Genomic DNA, 19,714 nt, shown 5'->3' with positions numbered 1-19,714 from the left:
CAACAACAACACGCTATGACCCTGTGAACGCTGGTGACCTTCAGCGTTAGCGTTAAAGCACAAACATCCAGGAAAAAGTACAGACAGTCTGAGATCATTTCCTCTGGACTGTCAAGATGATCCAAAACAAATCAGAACCACATTATGTAACGCAGTGAAATGAGAAGGCAAACACTAAAAATAGAGATCACACAGAAGCAAATTAGACAGAGAAGACTGAAAACTGAGGAAAAACACACACACACACACAGAGAACTGGCAGGCTAATAGAGACATAGCGGTTTTGAAAACGAATGCTAATGAAAACACAAAATTCAAGTACTGTGTGTATGTGTATTTATTTTTCAAATTCAGAAACTTTTAAGGATTTCAAGGACCCATGGGAACCCTGGTATTTCTTTAAATTAAAGTTAAATTCACTAAAAGAAATCGAAATGTGGGTTTTTATGGCATTTTTAGAAAGTGGAAATGGGAAAGTGGAAATGGGTCTGCGTTATTTATTTTCGACATTTGTTTTTTTTGGGAGAAACTCAACCTAATATTTTCTGGGGATGAATGCTATTATCCAGGGTAGAAAATCCAGATCCAGCTTCAGCAGTTTTTAAAAGGGAATTTATTAATTGTTTTTTATGACCTTGGCAGATGTTTGCTCACTCAGAGTGATTTCTCGCTTCATTTTGTGATTCGAGAGAGAGACAGTGTACAGTGTCCACAACACCGCTAGTAATTATAACTCCACGTTTGTCCTGTCCTAGTCTGCATCAAGCAGATCGTGAAACATTAGGTGGCGTCGTACCAAGAGACATTTACCTAAATATCAACTGAATTCTTTCCCATGGCTATTTAATTTTAACAAATTCACAAACTTTCAAGGATGTCAAGGACCCGTGGCAACCCTGAAAACGAAAGAATGAGAAGAAAATGCTTCGTTTACCAGTTCAAAATAGTACTGATAGTTTAGATAGTTTGCCGTGTGGGTCGTCATATCGTGGAGTTTGGGAAAAACAGTGAAACAGCAACAAGAGAACAGATTATAATAATAATAATAATAATAATATAAATATTAATATTAATAACAAAGTTGAGAGTGAAGTAGAACAAGTGAGCAGCAATTAAAGCAGAGCAGTTGGAGCCTTATGTCTTTATGGTAATGGTATGGGTGTTGGAGTCTGTGTGTGCAGAGCTGGCACTGCTGCACATCATTCATAGAAGGTTAACAGCTGCAGCTTTATGGTGCCAGACTGAGTCACAGTGAGTGTCTGTGGCCGTGTCGTGTCCCAGCAGCACACTTATGAAAGGCTGGCTCGCTGATGATCATCACCTGACTGCATGGATGGAGGACACAGGAGCATCTGGAGCTCCAGTACATGTCTTTTTTAAAATGTGGTTGAACGAGGTACTGAAAAACAGTCAGCACAGACTTTACCACCTGTGCACCGCCCTCACCAGGAACCAGCCTGAGACAGGGCTGCTCGCCCTCACTCACAATAGATTTTAACCTCTATACAAAAGACTTTGGAGTTACAGCATTTTATAATCTTGTCATTAGACAATCTTTTGTGACTGAAAACTGAAGTTTGTGAACCGTTAACGCTCCTGCACCAAAGTGCATCGAGAAAATCAGCGATTTGACCTCACAGGGACACAGGAGCTGCTGCTCTCCTGCTGCCTCATTTGGGAAGTTTATGTTAATCGCTTAAATCCAGGCAAGTGTCCAGGTATGTGTTTTTTAACACAAAAATCACAAAAGGACTCAATTGAACTCACTGATGGAGGCAGCAGTGGATCAACAACTCCTGTGTGCTGCGACGCAAAAATCGCTGATCTTCTATGTGGACTTTGGGACAATGAGTGGTTTACAACGTGACACAAACTTCAGTTTCCAGTTGGAAAAGGATGTCTTAAGAGTATGGAAAAGCAGCAAATATATTCAAAAGACCTTTTATTAAGTGCCTTTTCCTTCCTATTTTCACTCAGACTTAATCCACACACAGCCTTCACACTGACGAAGAGTCAGTAAATCATACGTCCACACTTCCAAAAAAACCCTGAACTGTCCCTTTAATACAACATTATTATTGTTACTGGTCGCTGTGAGATTAAAGTTATAACTCTCAAGGTTTTCATCACACACTATAACTATACTATTTACGGTCATCTTTTTTTTTTTTTTACAAAAGCCATTAAATATGTCCTGTTGTGTGTGTGTGTGTGTGTGCGTACACACACACCTGCTACGCACACAAACACACAGAAAACCAGCTCACTTTATCTCAGTACAGCCTCTCGTTGTTTAATGCTGCAGTCGGCAGGGTTTGTTTGGGATTATTGATCAGTAATCCTGGTAATCTTTCAGCATAATGTCAACAGAGTGATCTGACAGAGACTGTGACGCTGCCACACTTTACTCTCTACTCCGTTTGCAGCCTCGCGGCTAAATATGAAGCGTCACAGGAGTGGAACGCTTACAAACTACACTTTCAGAATCTATAAACACCCCTCGGGAGACTTGTACCTGGTTTATCCACGGCTGGACACAAATAGTAAGTCCCTCTGCGGAATTATTTCACCAGCAAAAACATGCTGCAAAGAAACCTTAGAATCCCTTTATTTACTGAATGATATGGCCAGTTATCATATAGAGTGACAGTCTGGATTTCCACTCGTCCGTTTTTCAGGCACTCAAATTATGTGTATATATGATTTTTGTATGTGAATACACATGAATATATAAGAAGGGGGAGAAAAATGCAAAGTCGAACTATAAGCACAAACACAGATAGTCAGAAATGGAGAGAATGCGCTCCTATTTGGATAAAAAACAACAATCAACTGTTTGTCTAGTTCTCTTTCGGACTGCAGCTTTAAAGGCAGTCGAGTGATGAAGCTCATTCTGGTTTAGTGGGCACTTCTGGAATCATTTTTAAATACTGCTTGTGCAAATGGAACAAGAGGCTCGGTGAGCGTGACGTGTTGGCTGGACGACTGGAGGCAACAGCAGGCTGATCGCTGCGTTTACTGCGTCCTGCTCATTGTTATTGAAAGACTGCGTCATTAGAATTAGTTTGTTTTTACTGTAAAGCGACGGAATGCAGTGACTCGAACGGTGTGTGTCTGTGTGTGTGTGTGTGTCAGGGGTGTGGCAATGCGATGGTGACACCATCATATTATCTATCTGCCTAATCCTAACTTCTCCTAACAATATAATAAACAAGTACATCCTGATTAATGGTCCAGACCAAACTCATGGATGTATTATATGAACTGGATAGAGCACTTCGCTTCCGTTCATTCCTATGAAGCTGCTCACCTAGCGCATATGCCAAAAAAGTTTATGACTTCCGCGTTTAATTTCCGGGTTATGAGGCCCATAGAGCATGCGCAGTCCATATAAAGATCCATAAAAGGTCCATGTCTCGAGGTGTCCTGTGGACACTTTTAAAGGAGTCTCTTTTACTTTTGCGGACAATAGGAAAATTGCTTTTGGGCTCCATGGGGTTTTCTGTTGCAGTACCCACAGTGACCACCATGTAAACATTGTCTTCAAGGCAGAGGGGGCGGTGCTCTGTCCAGTTCATATTATACTGCTGCCTCGTGTGGCGAGTTTTTGTCACTGAGGTATATTTGATCAAAGGATTTCAAACACAGACATCATAAAATAAAAGGTTGAACCTACTGATGTAGGCAGCAGTGGTTCAACAACTTGTGTGTGCTGGGATGTTAAAATCGATGATTTTCTCTACGGAGTTTGGTGCAGGAGCGTGAGGTGTTAAAGAAAAAATACCTTTAAGCACGCACAGATTCTATCAGGTGATCCTCAGGTAACAACACCACAAATACACTTAAATTTGAATCACTTTCATACCCAATCATTGGTTTTGAAAATGCGACAACAAGCCCCTTCTCCTCCGAGGTAAGAATTTATACTTGTGAACTAACATCTGTAAGGTATTTACCTGTATGTCCAGTGGACTGCCACACAGTCGGTCTGGATAGGCCTCGTGCAGGTCCGACAGTTTCTCCCAGTCTCCAGATCCTCTCTCATCATCTCTGTCAAACCACTCAGTCCACTCTGCCTCTGTGGGACACACACACACACACACACACACACACACACCGTCACAGCCAAGTTCAATGGTCAGACAGATATTAGACTAATCTACATCAAGGTCTTGGCTTGTAGTCCATTTAGGCTGTCAGGAAACATTTGTACAAAAGTAATTGAAGGGCTTTCTCCTCTCATTATGTTCTGTGTCTGGCTGCCACAGTGGGGGAGATGCATTTATCTCTGAGCCCGAATTACAATCTGGACTTTGACACACAGTCAGGCAGCCTGAGAACGTCTGAGAGCAGGTCTCACTGCCTTCGTCCACCGTGTGCGTGGCAGAGTGTGTCGGTTTCATTATAAGCGATGTTCTCCGATGGGAGATGAGAAGCTGTTAATTGGACTCAGCTTTAAGCAGCGGTGGAGCGAAGTGTTCAGTAACAGCAGAGCGGCACGAGGCAGACGTATCGACGAGGAGATGATGTGGTGATGATATCAGAGGGCTGATCGATGGCTGCTCCAGAGGAATTTAAAGAGTTTACCAGGGAGGATGGAGCAGGAATAGATCTGTTCATCAGTGTGTGTGTGTGTGTGTGTGTGTGTGTGTGTGTGTGTGTGTGTGACCGTAGTCTCATGGAGACCAAAACCTGGTCCAAATGAGACAGAACTGAGGAACGTGTTCAGGACTAAGATTTGATTTGCAGTTATGGTTAAGGTTAGGATTAGTCATCAGCTGGTTAAGGCCAAGATGATGAACATTGATTTGTTTTGGCTGAATAAACAGTCTTTTAAATGATAGCTGCTATATATGCTATTAAAGCTAAGATAAGTAAATGTACAAAGCAAAGATAGTAAAGTTACAGTAGTAAAGTTCAGATAGTAGCGTCATGCTAGTGAAGTTAAGATAGTAAAGTTCAGATAGTAGAGTCATGCTAATTATGTCAAGATAGTAAAGTTCAGATAGTAGTGGCATGCTAGTTAGGTTAAGATGGTGAAGTTCAGATAGAGTCATGCTAGTGAAGTTAAGACAGTAAAGTTCAGATAGTAGTGCCATGCTAGTTAGGTTAAGATAGTAAAGTTCAGATAGTAGAGTCATGCTAGTTAAGTTAAGACAGTAAAGTTCAGATAGTAGAGTCATGCTAGTTAAGTTAAGACAGTAAAGTTCAGATAGTAGAGTCATGCTAGTGAAGTTAAGATAGTAAAGTTCAGATAGTAGAGTCATGCTAGTTAAGTTAAGACAGTAAAGTTCAGATAGTAGAGTCATGCTAGTGAAGTTAAGATAGTAAAGTTCTGATAGCACAATTACGATAGTAAAGTTAAGATAGTAAAGTTCCGATAATAAAGTTATGCTAGTTAAGTTAACATAGTAAAGTTCCGATAGTAAAGTTTTGCTAGTTAAGTTAACATAGTAAAGTTTGAATCGTAGAGTTACGCTAGTTAGAGTAGTAAATTTCCGATAGCAGAGTTATGCTATTAAAAATAGTAAAGTTCTGATAGTAGAGTTCCGATAGTAGAGTTATGCTAGTTAAGTTAAGATAGTAAAGTTCCAATAGTAGAGTTATGATAGTTACATTCAGATAGTATAGTTCTGATAGTAGAGTTCCGATAGTAGAGTTATGCTAGTTAAGTTAAGATAGTAAAATTACGATAGTAGAGTTATGCTAGTAAAGTTAAGATAGTAAAGTTACGATAGTAAAGTTTTGATAGTAAAGTTTCAGTAGTAAAGTTGTAGATTACCTTGGACCCACTGGCTGTTGGCAGTGATGGTGAAATGATCTCCATAAGTTGTCTTATAAACACGTGAACTCCGAGCCTCTGAAGAAGCTTTGGTCCCTGAAAACACACACACACAAACACACACACACACACACACACACACACACACACACACACACACACACACACACACACGCACACACACACACGCACACACACACACACACACACACACGATACAAAATGTTAAGATAAAACCACACCAGGGGTCATGTGTACCGTCTCTATGGCGATGACATTTCATTGAAACAAACAAATCACATTCCCACACAACTGAACTGTGATCTTCAGTTACATATTGTGTCTGGAACAAACAGAATCTTCTCCAACGTAACATTTTGTTTTTGCCATATCCCAGCAGTGATGTATTTCACGTGTGCCGTGGCTCTTCGTTCCCCCGGAGGTGGAAGAGGTCGTCTGTGGTGTGTGTGAAACAACTGAGCCAAGAGTTCAAGACCCGGTCGACAACAAAATGTGGTGTGTTTTTAATTGAGGGAATGTTGACGTGATGAGGGAAAAAAAACACTGCATTTTTTTTCAGAGCCAAAACCAAACGACATTCATTCACCGCACGTAACTTAGAAAATGGAAGCAAGTCTGACGGCTCTTTGGGTGGCAACGTCTTTCACTTGAATCCCATAAAGCATGAAAAGCATAGAGAATGTTTGGCCTCCTCTCTTTGGGAGAGTGTGTTTCACGAACAGTCGCTGCAGGAACTCCACAAATCGTCTGGTTTCGGTCTCCACAGATTTATTTCACGTGATACCTGCAGGATCCTGATTTTATTCCCCCCCCCCTACTCCCTTTCAACACCTGCCCAGTCAATTTATCAATTAAACTTTATATTTTTTTTATATAGCACTTTTCATACCAGGGAAGTGCTTCACAGGATTAAAAACCTAATCAAGGAAAACAACCATCTCAGCCAACATATGGCTGGTGTTATGAACTAAAACAACAACAATAAACAACAGCGCGGAAGAGAAGAAAACTGGCAAACAGCCGCGAGGGGAAAACACTGGATCAGAGCGGGGCGATCAGAACAAAAAAGTAAAAAGTAACATAAAAAAATTCAAACGATAAGTAAACGAATGCATGACACGAAATAAATGAATAAAATAAATAAGTAACAAAGGATAATAAGCTCCAGTTATACCCAGCTTTAGCGCCCTAACCTGTTAGTTGCGCAGCCTTGTAAATCAGTAACTTCTGAAAACAGATTTCAGGGCTCTCACACCTGAGTTGAGATCAAATTCAAGGACTTTTCAAGGACCAATTCCCGCAATTTCAAGGACTAGAACGTGCCGACACAGCTTAAGACGGGAGGGCAACTTGTCTTGTCTTCTTCCATGATGGCGTCGTCACCTTTTGTCACTTTTATTGATTTGACAAGTCCTTGTCCTTGGGATCTTGGTCCAATCCAGTCTTTTGTAATTTTTACTAAGTTTAACCTAGACCTGATCCCGATAATGGATTTGATTTGACCACTTTCATTATGTTTATTATGTTCCTATTTTACCGTTGTGTTTTTATTGATTTGATGTTTTATACCTGCATGTTGCTGTACCATGGTTGGTTTGATGGTGTGCTCTAGAAATAAAGTTGACTTGACTGGATGAATTTAGGCTGCCACTTAAAAACAGGGTTCCCACACTTCCATTGACATCAACTTTTCAAGGACTTTCCAGGCGCAATTCCCTCAAATTCAAGAACTTTACAGGACCAATTCCCTCAAATTCAAGAACTTTCCAGGACCAATTCCCTCAAATTCCCTCAAATTCAAGGACTTTCCAGGACCAATTCCCTCAAATTCAATGACTTTTGAATGACTTTCCATGGCCAATTCCCTCAAATTCAAGGACCGAATGTGCTAACACAGCCTACGATGGAAGGACTAACTTGTAACTTGCCTCTTCTGGCCAAGTGATTGTCTTTGGGATCTTGGTCAAAGTCAGTCTTTGGGATTTTAATTTCCCAGGCATCACATTGTCATTCACAAACTTTCAAGGATTTCAAGGACCAATGAGAACCATGCTCCGTCTTAAATTAAAGTTAAATTCAATAAAAGTTTTTATGGGATTTTTAGAAATGCGTCTCCACCAAGGAGGTTATTTATTCATTTATTTTTCGGCATTTGTCGACAATTTGAATTGTTGAGCAAATCATTTATTAATTGGATATTTTTCTTGACCTTGACAGATGTTTGCTCACTCTGAGTGATTCCTCTGTTTATTTTGAGTTTGGCAAACCAAAGCGCACTCACAAGCGTCACAATAACAATGTCATTTTTAGGCGTTGACCTAAACTGTGAGAGAATGTCAGTAACAGCTTGAATTTCCCTCCACACGTTCTCACCTTGATAGACAGCGTGATCCTCCACAGCTGAGGAAGTGTCACCTTTTGTCACTATAAACGTCCAGGGATGCCTGCAGAGAAAATAAAGAGAAAGAGAGATGAGATGAGTTGAGGCAGGAGAAAGAAAAGTACAGGTCAGATAGTGGAGAGAAAGACGTGATGGGGAGAGGACAGACGTGACGACTGCAGGAGGAATAAAAATAAACCAGTACAGGAGTGAGATTGAAAGATTGGAGGCAGATAAAGAGCATGAGGAAACTCAGGATATATGTACAGTGAGTCAAAGACACGGGTGATAACGGGGAAGTGAGGAGAGAGCGGCCGACATCCACATGGGTTCATAAAATCAGATATGCCAGCATGCATCACTCATGAAAAGAACGCTGTAAGGGAGGAGTGTGTTAGGACCAGAAAAAAAAAATGATAATAACCTTGATTTCTAAAGCATCTTTCACGAAACCCAAGGTCGCTGTACCAGGAACAAACAATAGAAAAACCAGACCCAAACCCAACAAACCACAACAAGAACACAAATAAAAAATAATCAGGTGGCAAAGAAACCTGCAGCCCGAACATTGATTTAAACGACTTCAGAGCTGGTGTCTGGTGAAACAGCCAGAGGGAGGGAGTTCTCGAAGGTCGCAGCGTTTGCCTGCAGGTGCCAGGGATGGAGAGGAGACCGAGGTCAGCGTGCCCATGGAGGGCATCGCAAATGACAAGTTAGATGCCAGATATTGGAAGTTATTCTGGAAAAATGGGCAAAAGCCGTTACAGGACATTTTCTGTCCTTTTTATGGTTAAAATAAATACAAAAAAAGTCCCAGGTGTGAAAGACGGGGTCACACACTGGACAGGTCACCAGTCCATCACAGGGCCTACAGTCAATTTGCCTAATTCCCCAAATCTGCATGTTTTTTGAACTGTCGGAGAAAACCCACGCACACATGGAGAACATGCTAACTCCATGCAGAAACCGGGGTTGTGATATTATTTTGTTTCATATGGTTTTATTAAGTTATGTTCAGTAGAAATCCAAAGCAGTGCAACTTTAACTAAATGCTCACCTCATTGTCCTTCATGTAACCACAGTAAACACAGACGTAAACACACCGTGATTGAAACGACTTTTACATTTTTTTATAAATGTTTTATAAGGAAGTAAATGCATCCTCTGTGTTTACCAGACACACAAACTCTTGCCGACACTGAATGTAAACATTACCTTTAGTTGTTTGTTTACACAAGATCTTTGCAGTGCACCTTTAACCAGGAGCTGAACACAAACAGGATATGAGCGGGGCTGGGAGTGATTGTCAGACGTGTTTGGAAAGACCACTAAACTTCAAATCTCGGCTGCTCTTCAGGAGATTCTCTGAAGGCGACTGGACTCAGTGAAGCTTTTTTAGCTGTTTTACTTCTTCATCTTCAGTTCTGACTGAGAAGAAGAAGAAAAAAGGAAAACTAACACAAACCTAGACTCGGTTCATTTCTGCCAATAAATCCTCAGATTTCTCCACTGCCTCCTTCCTCCTCTCACTCACTCAGCTCTAATGGTTTGTTCCATTTGTAGTCTGAACTTTGGGCATTCTTGGAGTCGAATTTTCCAACCAAGATTCCAAGATGGCTGCCAGTGTAGAAAACACAGCTACTTTTGAGACTTGACTCGAACTTGAGCGCAAATTACTTGAGAGTTGACCCGAACTCTAAAGACTTGAGACTTGACTCAAACTCTAAAGACTTGAGACTTGACTCGAACTCTAAAGACTTGAGACTTGACTCGAACTCTAAAGACTTGACTCAAACTCTTAAGACTTGAGACTTGACTCGAACTCTAAAGACTTCAGAGTTGACTCGAACTCTAAAGACTTGAGACTTGACTCAAACTTGAGTTTAAAAGACTTGAGAGTTGCTTAGAACTCTAAAGACTTGAGACTTGACTCGAACTCTAAAGACTTGAGACTTGACTCGAACTCTAAAGACTTGAGTCTTGACTCGAACTCTAAAGACTTGAGACTTGACTCAAACTCTTAAGACTTGAGACTTGACTCGAACTCTAAAGACTTCAGAGTTGACTCAAACTTGAGTTTAAAAGACTTGAGAGTTGCTTAGAACTCTAAAGTCTTGAGACTTGACTCGAACTCTAAAGACTTGACTCGAACTCTAAAGACTGCAGAGTTGACTCAAACTTGAGTTTAAAAGACTTGAGAGTTGACTAGAACTCTAAAGACTTGAGACTTGACTCAAACTCTAAAGACTTGAGACTTGACTCGAACTCTAAAGACTTGAGACTTGACTCGAACTCTAAAGACTTGAGACTTGACTCAAACTTGAGTTTAAAAGACTTGAGAGTTGACTAGAACTCTAAAGACTTGAGACTTGACTCAAACTCTTAAGACTTGAGACTTGACTCGAACTCTAAAGACTTGAGACTTGACTCGAACTCTAAAGACTTGAGACTTGACTCGAACTCTAAAGACTTGAGACTTGACTCGAACTCTAAAGACTTGAGACTTGACTCGAACTCTAAAGACTGGAGAGTTGACTAGAACTCTAAAGACTTGAGCGTTGACTAGAACTCTAAAGACTTGAGACTTGACTCAAACTCTAAAGACTTGAGACTTGACTCGAACTCTAAAGACTTGAGACTTGACTCAAACTTGAGTTTAAAAGACTTGAGAGTTGACTAGAACTCTAAAGACTTGAGACTTGACTCAAACTCTAAAGACTTGAGACTTGACTCAAACTCTTAAGACTTGAGACTTGACTCGAACTCTAAAGACTTCAGAGTTCACTCGAACTCTAAAGACTTGAGACTTGATTCAGACTTGCAAAAAGGGACATGTGAACATCTCTGGACTGAAGGGTTGCTGGTTTGAGTCCCTGCCAGGTCAAGGGCCAGAGGGGGGGGCCACATTCACTGTACTCCTTGTGGCCGTCCCAAGCCTGGATAAAAAAAACAAACAAAAAAAAACAGCAGGGACAGAAAGTCCACTTTGTCTCAGTCCAACTCTTCAGACACAGCGTGACTGGTTAAAATCTAAACCCGTCGCATGACTGAGAAGTTATTTATGCTGAGCTTTGAGAGGAAAAGCAGCAGCAGAGGTGTGTGTTGTGGTATTTTCTCCACAGTGGCAGCTGCAGTAAACATATGCAAATAACATAACAGAGAACGTGCCGCAGAGTCTACACGCTCTCATAAATTATGACTTATTAAAACGTCTCTCTGGGTGCAAATTACAGAGTCCCTCACTCTGTCTCTCTCTCTCTCTCTGGTGATGACACCAGTGCCGGTCTGTTTGGCAGCCGTGTGAGGAGAGAGAAGAGGCGACTGTGAGGAGAGGCGACAGGAGTCGTTAGGCAGGAATTCCTCTGTCACCTCGCCATCGCTCCGGTCTGCTCTGTCCTCCACAGCCTCCACAGCCTCCACAGCCTCCACAGCCACGGGGGGGGGGGGGATGCTAAGTGGGAAAAGAGGAGCGTTAACGCTGTCAGAGTTTCCCTGCGGTCTCTGCTGCAGCATTGAGTTTCACAACGTCGTCTGACTGGAACCACAGAACGAAGCCTGGGCTGCCAGCGCTCACCAGCATCTTCTCTCAGGCCGCAACAAAGCCTGTGATACTGCAGTCCACTCACACACACACACATACATCAGCAGCAGCAGACTATGGTTTACGCTGCAAAAGCTGCTTATCCAACAACCCCAGCAGCAGCACAGAGCGGCCAAGTTTGTCAAACGTCTTAATGCAAATGTACGCACTCTTATCTTCTTCACTTCTCCGTATGTCAGACACTGAGACACCCCGGGGGGGTTTGTTATCATGACATGATTCTGTTTCCTGACACACTTGTTCCCCCACTGTCCCTGTTTCTGTCTCACACAGACCCAACCTTGTTTTTATATCTTAGTGAGGACAATCATAGACATAGATGCTAGCCCCTTACCCTGACCTGAACCATCACAACAACATGCTGAAACCTAAAGTTCAACCTAAGCCTAATTCTAACCCCAAAAACCAGGTCTTTTTTATTTATTTATTTATTACATTTTTCTAGAGCACTTTTCTAGATACTCAAAGCGCTTTACAAATTGGCCATTATTAATTAACACATTCTCACTGGTGGTGGTAAGCTACGTGTAGCCACAGCTGCTCTGGAGCAGACTGACGGAAGCGTGGCTGCCAATGTGCGCCAAACGGCCCCTCCGACCACCACTATCATTCATACATACATTGCATGTTTTTTCGAACTGTGGGAGGAAGCCGGAGAACCCGGAGAAAACCCACGCACACACGGGGAGAACATGCCAACACTCTTTGCAGAAAGGCCCTTGTTCCAACTGGGGCTAGAAGTTGTTCCAACCGGGGTTTGAACCCAGGAACTCGGGCCTTCTTGCTGTAAAAGGCGAGAGTGCTAACCACTACACCAACCGTGGGCCCTTGACCTATAAACACCCACCTTCACAAATGTCCTCACTTCATGTGGTCCATGAGGACTACTGGTCCTGACAAGGTCAGTGTTTATGAGGTAAAAAGAGGTAACAAATACAAGCACACATTATTTTTTATCATCATTATCATTATTACCATATTAATAAAAAATAATCTTCCAGAGTGGTCACACTCTGCAGGTACCTGGGACTCATGTGCTGCAGGATCCAGATCCAGTTTCCAGAATTTTGATAGTTTAACAGGTTTAGATAGATTTATTATTTCATGACTTCAACCTTCAACCACAGCACGTGAATCGGTAAAGCATAAATGAGAACATTAAAAAAGGCACTAATACTGCATGAATGTGAGCGTGAAAGGCAAAACTGTTGTGTCATTCAAAAAAAAGCTTTAACAGTGACCCCAATGACAAAACTGTAAGTGACATCATGAGCTTTGTGAATGAAACTTTACAGAGCTTTAAAAATGATCTTGCTTCAAGAAGCAAAAGGTCTCAGAGAGCTGCAGGGATTAATTCGAGAAAGACAAGCTTCCAGGGAGGGCAAAACATTTTCTCATCAATCCACAGTAATCAATAAAAATAAAACAGCTGCAGACGATACAGAGCTGGGAGCTTCTCTCGTCACAGAGTGAGGATCTGACTTTGTACTGGGGAAGAAACGGTCATGACGGATTAAATCATCTACTTTCAAGTCACTTTGTAAAACATGTTTTTATAAGAGAGAATTTCCAAAATTTTCAATTTCGAGTTGATTTTAAAGCCTTGCTTTAATTTATTTAAAAAAAAATGTTTTATGTAGTTTGCCGCTTTAGCAGTAAATTAATCGAATTACTCGATAAAATTGGAAAACGATACCGTAAAATTTTGCGATATTTTGCATGGAAATATTATATCGCTTTTTACACACCACAAGTATCACAATTTTTTTAGCATATCATTTTTTAACTGGTGTTATAAATAAAAATTAAACCTTTTGTGGATTAGCATAAAAAAATCAATTGGCGTTTCAGTCCATTTGATGGCGACTTAAATATCGTGATAATATCGTATTATGATTTAAATATTCTGATAATATAGGATTGTAACTTAAATATCATGATACTATCATATCGTGATACTATCGTATCGCCACTTTAATATGATAGTATCGTATTGCAACTTAAATATTGTGATATTATCATATCATGACATATATTGTGATAGTATCGTATTGTGACGTAAATATCCTGATACTATTTTATCGTGATACTGTCCTATTATGAAACTATCATTTCCTGACTTAAATATTGTGATATTATCGTATTGCGACTCAATTATCATGATAATATCTTGACTAAATAATCGTGATACTATCGTATCTTTGTGTCTCTGGCGATTCACACCTCTAGAAAATAACAATATATATGACAGACAAAACAAAGGAAACTCTGGGATGGAAATGAGACAACACAATAGCAAAAATCACAAAATCTGAAGTCTAAATGTCCAAGTAAATACAGGCAAAAGAACAACAAAGAGAAGAAGACGTTACACAAAGCAAGCAAGAGCAAAAAAAAACACAAAACAATAAAGATAAGACAAACTAGAAATAAGAGCTATTAAACAAATAAAAATCTGAGATAAAACTAGGCGATTTAAAAGAGGCCACAGAATCTGTGAGCCTTATCTGTCCAGGTACAGCAGGTCGTTCCCAAAGTCAAAGTCAACCACTTTGTAATTTGAATTTTCCACAAACAAAATAAAACGTGATAGAATCTCACCGAAATCCCAGAGTGGTGATGTGCTGACTGCCCAGTCTGAACAGACTCTTCTTGGCAGAGTCCTCCAGGTTGTTGGACCCTTCGTCGTTGACCATCACAGCCATTATGAGCCCCACTTGTACACCGTCCACGTACTTGGCGAGGCGCCGGCTCTCGTCCTTACTGCGGTACGTGTCGAACCTGAGGGTGAGCGAACAGACGGGAGAAAATCAAGCACTCACCAAAAAAGTAGAGTACCATGTTCGAATGGCATTAAGTTGACTGAAAACGGTAGAGCAGGTGTACCTAATAAAGTGGTCTTGAATCTAATCTTTTCCATTATACAGTTCTACCACAGGTCGTGTCGACTTAAGCTTTTCCATTAGATAACTATATGTATATATATATCTATATATATATAGATATATATATACAATATTATCAGTGCATCACTACATGAAAAGGAAGCAGTAATAGCAGCCAATATCATCCATCCATATCCATCTCTAATTATTCTATAATTGCTCTCTAATCTCCGATGGCAGTTGACTTCATATTAACTGTGTAGTAACGGCCTTTCATCAAGTGCATTTTATGGCTGTCGCCTTCTAAAGACATTAAATCTGACAGGACTGGAGTCAGTCCAACACTCCGCTTTGTCCTCTGAACAAAAATGCTCTACTCGTCTATTTACTTTTTTTTTGAAAAGCAAAAAAAAAAGCTGTATATCACGAAATGTCACATCTGTTTGAAGACGTAATGGATATTTAATCACAACAGGATATTAAGGATGTTATCAAATTCTAAATTTAATATCCCTCACAATGAGCAATGCCAGAGCACATTACACGCATATTTGTCTCCATCATTATTGCGCTTGTGGTGAGACAGTTTACGAGGCGGCGGAGGCAGCGGTGTCTTCTGCACTCAGTCAGGAGGACACACGCGTCACCGGGGAGACGCTCACCTGTCGTCGTGCAGCACGTCGCCCGTCTTGGGGTCGACGACGTGGACGATGATGCCCCGGTTCCCCCAGCTTCTCTGAAACAGGTAGTTGTTCTGGTCGCTCTCTCCCGGGTGGAGGGTTTTGTTGAGCAGCGTCCACGACAGCTTGGGTTTCCCGTGGATCTCCAGCTTCCCGCCAGTTCCCACGCCAATGTACTTCTTCCCAAAGTAGCTGTGTTCCTGATCACTGTCGTCCAGTCTGGAAACAACGTGGGGAGGGTTACACACGACTTCCTGCGTGCTTTTATTGTTTTTAAAAATCATACTTTTGCTTTCTATTCTATATTAATTCAAAATACTTTATCATAATAATCCTTCGATACTTTACCCTGCTTGTTTTTTTTGCTAACCGCTGCATTTATTGTTTTTAAATCACACTTTTATTGCCTCGACTGTATTTTAAATTCCATTGTTTCTAATGTGATGTATTTTCTGCCTCAGTTAAACACTTTGACGTGCCCGGTGTATGATTGGTGCCAGATCAACAAACTTTAAATTTAGAATTTTAAGTCCCTGGAAAGCGAATACAGAGTTTCTTCTGTTGCCAAAGACTGGGTGGCGACATTCATTTTAAGGTCTCCAAATTTTCCCAACTACTATGTAAAGATTAGATTTATGTTTTAAACGAAGAAATATTTTGGAAATTATTCAATTTACAGATACGGTTGTAAATGAGTTGCTGTATTAGGCATACACTTGTACTTGAACAGCGTTACCGGAGTCAACGTTAACGCATGGCACGTTTCCGTGACGACTGACCAGAAAAAGACGCGTGTGACGTCATGCTTATGTGACTCCCGTTTGTTAAAATGAGCCTCCATAGTGACACTAAACTGTAAAATCTAGGTACGCTGGTTATTTATAGCGCTGCTCTTTTCATTTAATAAAGAGACCGCTCCGGTTTGACTGTAGCCGCGCTAAAGGAACTAACACAGCTAACTGGTAAACTGGACTCTGGTGCCGCGGGCACGAAAATCTGCGTTACTTTAGAGACTCATTTTAACAATGGGGAGTCACGTAAACATGACGTCACGCACGTCTTACTCTGGTCAGTCGTCATGGAAACGTGTCATGCGTTTACTGTTGACAATGTTAACGCTGTTGACGCTGTTAATGGCGTTAGCACTAGATTTAACTTGTGTGTGTGTAGATAAACTCAATGTTTATCAAATTTCCGGATTTCAAAAATTCAATCTGATTTCAAAAGAGTTTGAGTATGTTTTGCTCAGGTGTGTTTATATAGTTGGTGAAAATGGGAGAAAAAAAATTGCCTACATGCTATTCTTATAGCCTCTGTATATTATATGTTTTAACATGTTAATGTAAAAAAGCAGCCTAAATGCTCTGTGTTCTAAGTCTTAATTCTCCAAAAACAGTGGATTTAATGACTGTCCAACACTGTAAATTACAGCGTGGATACCTGAAGTGGGTTCAGACATGATTGTTGGGCTCAGATGAGGTTTGGTCTGTTGACGCGATCATTTAAAATTCTTTGAGTGAAACATATATTAAAATAGGGTGAAATGTAAAGTAGAAACAGGGTTTGCTATTAACGACAGTAGCGTCAGGTTACTTTGTCTTGGGTTTGGTCAAATACTGTCTCAGACTCAGTTAAGTTCTGACCTCTACTGCGAATCCTGTGTGTCTGCTCTAACGTGTCACTTCCGTACCTTCCGAACAAGGAGATGGTGAGGTTTCCTCGATAAGGACAGTCGGGGCTGCCGATGTGCAGCTCGCCCTTGTTCCCAATCAGGATGTGCTTTGTTCGGAGCAGAATGGGCCGGCTGGTGTCGGCAATCACCAGCTTTCCTGCAGGAGAAAGAGAGAAGGAGGGGGAGGCGGGGGGTGATGAAGTCTCCTGGCAGGTCCTTCATGCCCCAGTGCCCTCAGACACCTCCTGATACCATTTATGGCCCTGTGCTCAGACTACACACACACACACACAGACTGCAGCCAGCCAACCAGCTCTGTTACCAGGCCTGAAATCCAATGATTCCAGTTCAGTAGTAAAGTGGTGAGTAGCTGTTGAACATCGAACGTCATCTCCTGGATGTTCTTGGCTGAGGCCCTGACCTCATCACATTTCTCTCCCCCCCCCCTCTTTATGGTGTTTGTTTCTTTCACTTCCAATTTCCGATTACGCTGAGACAATTGACTCGGAGGCAATTCCATCAAGGATTTTACCATTTACAGCAAATGGTTGTACTGTCTAATGTGGCAGAAAAAAAAAAGCTAAGCTCCTAGAATTGTGTAATGAGGATTCTGCGTGGAAATAAATACTCACTGCACAAAACGAAATGACATCACAGGAAAGTATTTTAGTATTGTGGTTAGGGAATGTTTTTTTTTATCTCTGTGTCCCTGACCCTCACATGATCCCTTTGCCGCACTCATCACCACTTATCAAGGAAGATGAAGAAACCTCCAGCTTACCGCCATCGAGGATCTCAATGGAGTGGACTGTGGCTGAGGTTGTGAGGAGAACCTTCCTGCCGTAGCCAATCGTCACGCGGTGGTCTTCATGATGTCCTGGCATCCATGGATGCAGCCCTAGCTCCTTATCTGGACACACTGCAGGAGACAGGACACACACACACACACATACGTCACTCACTCGCACATGTACAATGAACCTCATTTTACTGTGTTCCTTTTTTTTTGTTTTGAAGATTTCTGCACCTCTACGTGGATGCTCAACCTCACCTCCCTGCTGATTTCCTGACGTGATTACATCTCAATTCACAAGGTCCAGATTAGATTAGATTTGATTCCATATCAATTTGAGATATTTCAGTTTCCATACCAACTTGCTTGGTAATGATGTTCACAGAGCTAATGCTGCAAACTGTACACAAGTTGAATCTCTTTAACCTGGTGCATCATTCAAAATATATATAAAAAACATTAATGTTCTTTTTATTTAGTATAACCACACAGTGCAACACTACAGGTACAGTAGAATAAAAGGTCACAATTCACCAACTAAAACCTAAACCCATTGGAGTTCAAAATATTTGGCCTAGAATGGTACTCGACAGCTTGAAAAAATTACACATTTGTCCAGCAGAGGGAGCTGTGAGTGCATCCATGCCCTCTTGACTCACCAGAAGAAGACCCAAACAAAAAAAAAAACTGTCCACCGAAGAAGAATCTGAATTGCAGCGTTTCGAAGTATTTCTGGTTCTTAAATCTGCAGACACTGCTGTTAGCTTAGCGCTTAGCTTAGCTGTTAGCCATGACAGTTCACGAGAGATCATTAAAACATTTAAAGTGTTATTTTAATCAATAATAGATCTTTCAAATGAAGATTCTAAACCCAGCCAGAGAAAAAACACAGAACTATTCCTTTGCATTAGCTTAGCATTGTTTACAAAATGAATTTTTAGTAGTTGGGTAATAAACGACTGTGGTTTAGCTTTATGTCAGGTTTGTTGACATAAATAAAATAACCATGATGCTGAATAACTTTTTTTTTTGTAAAATAACTGAACCAAATATTCAGTTATTTCATGTTTTTTTTATATAGTGACGGTGGAAACGGCCACGAGTACAAGGCTGCTTTCTGATTCAGTTAAGGCCTGAAAGAGACCAGAGAATGTATTAAAGTGACTCAAGGCCACACTTTCTTTAAAAAAAATTCAATTCAATTTGCGTTTTAATTCAATAAAGGTAATATTTTTGTATGGACTTTTATCGCAGCTCTGACTCCTCATGTCTTTTTTTCATACTATTTCATGCTTGATAAGTGTGGCGTGAGTCGGTGTAGTAGTAGTGGCGGTAGATAATGCGGCAGACGGCAACCATTGTTCATGCTGACTATAAGTCTGTAGATCATACAACATTGAAATACCTGAATAATCGCTTTACCTTGATGGAATTAACAAAAAAAAAAAATATATAGTGATCCAAACGTCTTAAAAAGGAGCACACGCATAGATTTTAGACTTCATTTCCATCTAAATCCCCCAAACAAGCTCACTTTTTGGACCTTGTTATTTTAAATCTGTGATAGAGCTGAGGCGACAGGTACACAAAAAACCTAATAAAGAGGTAGGAGAGTCTGTCGGTTTGATGTGTTGTTAGCATAGATGTATATAAAAGGTGGACACATGGCACTATTCCATGATACAGTTCTATAAAGTCAAATTCTCATAGGTGATGTTGTGACTGGTTGTAAATAGTAAATAGCATTTTTCTCGTCTTGAGGACCATGAAACTGTGCAAGTACTTGAGCTTCCAGGAGTCATGTGAGTTTAAGTCTTGCCCAAAAACACATTGGCATCAGCGAATGGATTGAACCCTGATCTCGTGGCTGTAAGACAGCCCGCTGTACCACTAGGACGAT

General features: G+C 40.9%; 1 protein-coding gene across 1 annotated transcript in view; it reads right to left on the bottom strand.

Annotated features, from left to right (window-relative positions):
* The window catches only part of cemip (cell migration inducing hyaluronidase 1), a gene marked incomplete at its 5' end in the record, with an annotated part of 92,552 nt that overhangs the window by 59,918 nt on the left and 12,920 nt on the right, over positions 1 to 19,714 (bottom strand). The window contains 7 exons of the mRNA XM_083901126.1: positions 3,957 to 4,078; positions 5,783 to 5,878; positions 8,177 to 8,247; positions 14,386 to 14,565; positions 15,332 to 15,568; positions 17,040 to 17,178; positions 17,803 to 17,940. Coding sequence (XP_083757252.1) covers positions 3,957 to 4,078; positions 5,783 to 5,878; positions 8,177 to 8,247; positions 14,386 to 14,565; positions 15,332 to 15,568; positions 17,040 to 17,178; positions 17,803 to 17,940 — 983 coding nt within the window. The remainder of the gene's footprint in view (positions 1 to 3,956; positions 4,079 to 5,782; positions 5,879 to 8,176; positions 8,248 to 14,385; positions 14,566 to 15,331; positions 15,569 to 17,039; positions 17,179 to 17,802; positions 17,941 to 19,714) is intronic.

This window comes from Microchirus variegatus, assembly GCF_963457635.1.
Source record: "Microchirus variegatus genome assembly, chromosome: 14".
NCBI classification, from domain to species: Eukaryota; Metazoa; Chordata; class Actinopteri; order Pleuronectiformes; family Soleidae; genus Microchirus; species Microchirus variegatus.
This window is presented reverse-complemented; position numbering and strand designations above follow the sequence as displayed.